The 6,334-nt window shown below is 55.9% G+C and overlaps 1 protein-coding gene across 1 annotated transcript; it reads left to right on the top strand.

The window, feature by feature from the left end:
• Positions 1-2,110: 2,110 nt before the first annotated feature.
• Positions 2,111-6,334, top strand: DIPK1B (divergent protein kinase domain 1B; the record flags this gene model as incomplete). Its single annotated transcript, XM_010170415.1, has 4 exons — positions 2,111-2,245; positions 4,014-4,121; positions 4,315-4,491; positions 5,106-6,334. Coding segments are annotated over 4 exons (1,233 nt in total), but the record flags the coding sequence as incomplete, so codon positions are not given.

The following is a 6,334-nucleotide window of genomic DNA, read 5'->3' as shown; positions in this document are numbered from 1 at the left end:
GAGTCCTGGGCTGAAGAGGTGCGGGAGGGGCTGCACGGCCGAGGGGAGTGTTTCGAGGGGTGTCTCTGTGGGTCCCCAGGACACCTGGGAGCTGGATGGGTGCTGCAGCTCTGCTCCCAGGGGAGGTGACCTTTGGCAGCCCCACAGGCTGGGTTTTTCTGAGGAGTGGTTGTGTGGGGCTGCACTGGTGGGCAGGGGCTGAGGACTGGGTCTGGCAGGGAGGGCGAAGCTGGGTGCAGAGTGAGGGTGGGTGGGAGCTGGGGGTAGCCCTTGCGCTGGGATCACCTGCCTGGTTACCTCATGGGAGGTTGGGTGACAGCCACGCCAAGCTGCCCCTGAGATCACACCAGCCCCGGCACAGTCCCCACCATCATGACTGGCCCTGAAACAACCCCCATGTTCCCACGGGAGCCACGGGGATGGAGCAGGATTTTGTGATGCTTCATCTATTTTGCTTTTGAACAGCTCCAGCCCAAAGTCACTTCCATGTCCTCTGGAGTCACCCTAAAACTAAAGACAGCAGTTCACCCAAGTGCAGGGTAACACCCTCTGGTGCAGGCTGCCGGCTGAGGTGGTGGACTGGGAAGGCAGCGGGCAGGGAAGGCAGCGGGCAGGGAAGCCTCCCTGCCTGGAGGAAACCTTAGCACCGGCTGTGAATCCAAAATATTACCAACAACCAGGGGATGCTGTCATTGCAATGCATCCCCCGCCTCCACGGTTCATTCCATCATTTAGGGTACGATGAAGCCAGCACTCCCCATGCCATGTGCAGGTCTCAGTCCTGACCCTCCTTCTGCCCTGGGAATAGGTCTGAATAAGCAAAAATGGACATTTTGGCCATTCCAGGGCTTTGTCAACCCAAGACATGTCTCTAGTGGGAAGTCCATGGACAGGACCCCATTGCTGAGGGCAGGGGCCCTCATGGGACACGTGCCCATCACTGGGCAGTTTTTTGGGGGGTGCTGCACTGGGGAGGATCTCAGGGGTCGCAGTGGTGTACGTCTGGTGGTCGGGTTCCCTTTCACAGGCGTTAATGAGCGGTGCCATTGCTTGATGGGCAAACTGGGCATCCTGGCCCTGCTTTGCGCTTCGGTATTTTCAGTTACCGTGGATGTCGTGATGTCGTGATCTTGAGGGAGACCTGCTGGCTTTCACCCTCACCTGCCCATTCCTGTGAAGCCCATTTGTCAGGACCGGTATAAGCAGCCGGAGCAGCAGGAGGGCAGGAGGCTCCACCACCTCCGGTTACTGCTGCAGGGCAGAGCCCAGGGACAAGGTTTTGGAGGTTGGAGCAGTTTTGCGATACAAGACCCAAGCGAGGATCCTGGGCAGGTTGTAACGGTGCTGCATCCACTCAGATCCAACTCTATCCCAGCAGCAGGTCGTGGTCTCACCAGCTGAGGTGGTGCAAGGGGAGAGGAGGGTTTGGAGGTGGCCACTGGCCAAGGGTTCTCTTGGCCTAGTGTGAAGCAGGCATTATCTATAGAAACTGGAGGCAATGGGGTGTTAATTCCCTGCCTTTATGAAGTGCCAGGGATCTGCACTGTGTTACACGGGTCAGGTAAACATCCGATATTGCGGGGAGGCCAGATGGCAGCAGCGCTGCTGTTACAGGGGCAGAGGGGAAGAAATGAAGCCAGGAAAAGAAAATCACACTGCAAGCTTCCAAGACATTTGCACAGAGTATTATCCATGCGATTCCAGGTTTGTTACTCGCCCGTTCCCCCGCTGGAGCTGGCGGCAGCAGCCTCCCGTGCCCATGGGGCTTTGCAAGGGGGGGGTCTGCTGAGAAGGGTCTCCCCAGGCAGGAGCAGAGCCAGGAGCGGGGTGAACCCCAGGGTTGCAGAGGGCTCTGCCTTCACGCTGGCAGGAGAGCGGGCAGGCACGGACATGGGGATGCACGGCATCCAGCTCCTTGCAGCCCAGAGCTGCAACCTCCCTGCTTTTAGGGAATTTTAAGTGACCTACTTGCAGCAAGAGTTGCATAATCGACTGGGGAATATATATAAAAAAGGCTGAAGGTTTCACTGATGCTCAGGTTGGTTTGTTTAGAATAAGTCATCTTTGTCCAGCTGCTGTGGCCTTCACCAGCATTTTCTTTTCCTTCCAGAGTCGCCTCCCAGGTATCAAGGTGAAGTACCTGCTGGTGGTGTGGCTGGGCATCTTCGTGGGCAGCTGGGTGGCATACATGCATTACTCATCCTACTCTGAGCTCTGCCGTGGCCACGTCTGCCGGATGATAATTGTGAGTGGTGACCAGTAGCCACAGTGGCCACATTGGCCCTAGTTCGGGGTGCCGGGGTGAATGGGGCTGTGGGAGCCCCATTTCCAGCCCCCCAAGCTCTGTGTGGTGCTTTGCAGCTGGGTTGGCAGCACTGGGGCAGCATCCTGCCCATGAGCTGGGCCAAGGAGCCCTCCTGGCAGCTGCTTCCCCAGCACAGTCCCTGGAGTCACATGGAGCTCAGAGCGGGAGAGGTGACCTTATCCTGCCAGGGCGATGGCGAAACAATTTAATGAGATGTTGGAGGGAAGCAGGCCAGGGCAGACGTGGGCAGATTAATGTCTGTGGAGATGAAGCTGCAGTGTCAGAGCAGGATCTGCGGGCAGGGAGAACATCGTGCCAGCCCCCTGATCTCTGCAGAGGCAGAGAAAAAAGGGGAGCCGGTCACCCACCCAGCCCAGGAGAGGAGGGGGATGCCAGGCTCTGGCTGCAAATGCCTTGTTCATCAATCCTTCAGCAGAGAAGGGAGGTAGGAATTGCCATAACAACAGCAACGATTGTTTAATTTGATTTTCTGCATGACTCTGACCACAGGGTCTCAGGCGCTAATTCCTGCTCCGAGCTTGGGGTTTAAGACACCGTGTCTGGCCGTGTCCCCTGGGAGCAGGTCTAATTCCCATCCACTTCGGGGGCCAAAAAAAAGAGGGACAAGATGCAGTGGATTTCTGCAGCTCCTGTTTCCAGCTCGGAGGCTCTTGTGCCCTCGCTGCAGAGCTGCTGCCTCTCCTGCCTGGGGATGCCTCCAGCTCCCAACCCAGCCACCTTGCTTGTGGATCAGAGCCACCGTCTGTCCCTGTCCCCACCACTGCCTGGATCCGGGCCAGCACGTTGCACAGCAGGAGCTGCTGCTCTGAGCAGCCTGAGCCTGTGCATCCTCATCCTCGTCCAGCTCTGCGCTGCCCTCTCCTCCCACCCAGCTCCAGCCCTGGCAGCTCCTCTAAGTCCTTGCTCTGGGGCAGTAGAAATATTTGTGTCTCAGAGCAGAGATTTTGGGCTGGGATTTCTTTGGAAGACATGGAGTGGGGAGTCTGGGTGTGCTGGAAGGGGCTGGACTCTGAGCAACTGGCTCTACAGGTCCCTGAGCGAATTCTGAGCACCAGGCGCTCCCCTCCCTTGCAAACACCCTGAAGTAGCCGAAATGGCTGCCAAGATGCAGACATCACCCGAAGTCACCTTTGTGTCACACTGGCACAGGGTCCCCCATGGCTGGTGGCACCTCACTGCCAACCCAAGGCCAAAGTGATGTTGGCTTGGTGACCCTGAGCAGCCCCTCTGTGCCTGAGAACCTCAAAATCCCAGGAAAGAGAAATTGTTGGCAATTGGAGATACTGTTCTTGCTTCCAAAAAGCCTGCGTGGCTTTGCAATCAGATGTGTTGTGATTTAAGGGGTGGTTTTCTCTTGTATAAGAGACTCACGTGAATTTGGAGGAAACCGGCTCACCAGGTATGTGATGGCATCAGTGATGCTGGCAGGTACACGCGGTAAATTGAAAACCCAAAGTGCCGGCCCCAGCCCTGCTGCAGGAATGAGGGGTGAGGAGTTTGGGGACGGCAGGTGATGGGCATGGGGCTGGCAGCAGCACGGGAGGCTGGGGGACTCGCACACCCCCAGCTCATGTGCTTGGGGTGCCCCAGATCACCAGCTGTGGGACTGAGCCTGGATCCATCAGACTTCGGGTGAATGGGGAGCTGCTCTCCTGCTGAGCTCCTCTCTCTGCCTTCCCTTCCCCAGTGTGACCAGTACAAGAAAGGAATAATTTCTGGCTCCACATGCAAAGACCTGTGTGAGGAGCGCAGCCTCCTCTTCCAGCACTGCCTCTCTTCCTCTCCCACCCAGCAGGTAGGTCTCTGCCCTTCGAGGAAACCTCTGCATGGCAGGGGATGGGTGCAAGCATCAAACCTGGGAAATGTCCTCCTCCACCCACCCTCATGTCTGCTCCTCACCCCATTCCCAGTGCCCACCCAAACCGAACCAGAAACCAGTTCTCTGCACTTGCTGTTATCTCCGCCGCATCCCCTCTCCTTTGCTGTAGGTTTACAGTGGGCTCTGGAGGGAGAGGGAGGTGATCATCAAATGCAGCATCGAAGAAGCCTTGAAGGCAGACAGCCACCCAGACTCTGTGCCCAGGAGGAACATGGTCCTCTTTGACAAACCCACACGAGGGACATCGATGGATGAGTTCAAAGAAATGCTCCTGAACTTCCTAAAGGTCAGTGTGGAAGGTCCCTGCTGGATGTTGTGGGCCTGGGATGCCTCTGGGGATTCACAAAGACTAAACACATCTTTCCTTCCCCTTAAATGAGAGCTCCTCTGGCCCACGCTCCCCCATCAGCTCTGGGAACCAGGCGGGGCTCCTCACCATGCCCTGCAGAGCAAGGAGTGCGTTAGCAAAAAACAACCTTCATTCTCACACAGGAATTGTTATTTGCAAGATTTTAATAGCAGCAACCCTGGAGGCTGCTGTACCACAGCTGCGGGTGGCATCTGTACTGGGCAGAGCTTATTCACATGCCCACAGGTGGTCCTGGCACCGCGGCAGCAGTTACCCCTGTGCAGGGCTTCTGCTGCAGCAGTGGGACAGCAGCATTGCCCAGCCTCTGCTCTCAAAATCTTGCTGCCGCCCAGGTCTAGAGCAGCCCTGAGGCTGGTAAAGTTCTGCTGGAGCTGGATCCGTCCAGCTGTACACTATGACATGGCTTGAGCATGGTGGCTGTTTCCTCTTCTCCCAAGCTCAGTTCTTTGCTTCCCCAGTTCAGTTTTGTGATATGAAGCCCGAACACAGCAAGCTGCAAGGGGTGATGTCTCCTCTTGTTCTGTTCACAGTCCAACCTGGGAGATCAGCCTTCTCTTGCAGCCTTGGTGAGCCGGATCATCACCATGGCAGATGTGAACCGGGATGGGAAAGTGTCTTTAGCAGAGGCCAAATCCATCTGGGCGCTACTTCAGCTCAATGAGTTTCTTCTCATGCTCTCCTTGCATGAGAAAGAGCACACTTCCAAACTGCTGGGGCACTGCGGGGACCTCTACGTCACTGAGAAGATCCCCCACACCTCCCTCTACGGAGTGGACGTCCCTCCCTTCCTCCAGTCGCTGCTGCCTTCAGTCGTCCACCAGATCATCCACCAGTGGTTTGCACCAGCGTGGCCTCGGCGGGCAAAGATCTCCATTGGCCTTCTGGAGTTCGTGGAGGAGATATTCCACGGGACCTACGGGAACTTCTACATCTGCGAAACCAGCTTTAAGAACGTGGGCTACAATGACAAATACGACTTCAAAATGGTCAACCTGAGGAAGGTGGCAACAGAGATGACAATCAGAGGTTTCCTCAAGGGACGTCACTGTGAGCAGAACGTGGACTGTACCTACGGGAAGGACTGTATGGCGACGTGTGACAAACTCATGAAGCAGTGCAAAAGCGATGTGGTGCAGCCCAACTTGGCAAAGGTCTGCGGGTTGCTGCAGGACTACTTGCTGTATGGAGCACCACTGGAGCTGAAAGAAGAGCTGCAGAAGCAGCTCCGAACTTGCATGACCCTCAGCGGCCTGGCCAGCCAGATGGAAGTGCACCACTCCCTCGTGCTCAACAATCTCAAGACCTTGCTCTGGAAGAAGATTTCAAACACCAAATATTCCTAATGGGGGAAGCACAGCCCTGGAGTTTAGAATCTGTGATCTTGGAGTAAAGTGCAGGGGTTGAAACCCTGTTTCTCCATCTTCTCCCCTACAGGAAAAAATACACCCTAGACAGGGAGTTCAGCACAGCTGCAGCCCTTTCTCCATCATGGAAAACCAAACATCATGACTTCCACTGCCCAGCAGGATCATCGCTAGTCGACAAGAGCGTGCTGTGGAGCTGGGACACCGGGAGCCAGGCTGAAAAGGCTTGGGGGAAGAAGACGACACGGAAAGCGATAAGGAAGCAGAGCCCAGCTGGATGCATCTAACTGTTTCTTGATTAACAGGAAAGCAGTGCAGAGAGACGAGAGTGAATCATTCATGCTGTACTTGTCACATCTTTTGATGAACATCTCTGATGTAAATAAATAGCTTTT

The sequence above is a fragment of the Antrostomus carolinensis genome, unplaced genomic scaffold (assembly GCF_000700745.2).
Source record: "Antrostomus carolinensis isolate BGI_N321 unplaced genomic scaffold, ASM70074v2 scaffold25906, whole genome shotgun sequence".
Taxonomy (NCBI): domain Eukaryota; kingdom Metazoa; phylum Chordata; class Aves; order Caprimulgiformes; family Caprimulgidae; genus Antrostomus; species Antrostomus carolinensis.
The sequence above is the reverse complement of the archived record's forward strand: the minus strand, read 5'-3'. Positions and strand labels throughout refer to the sequence as shown.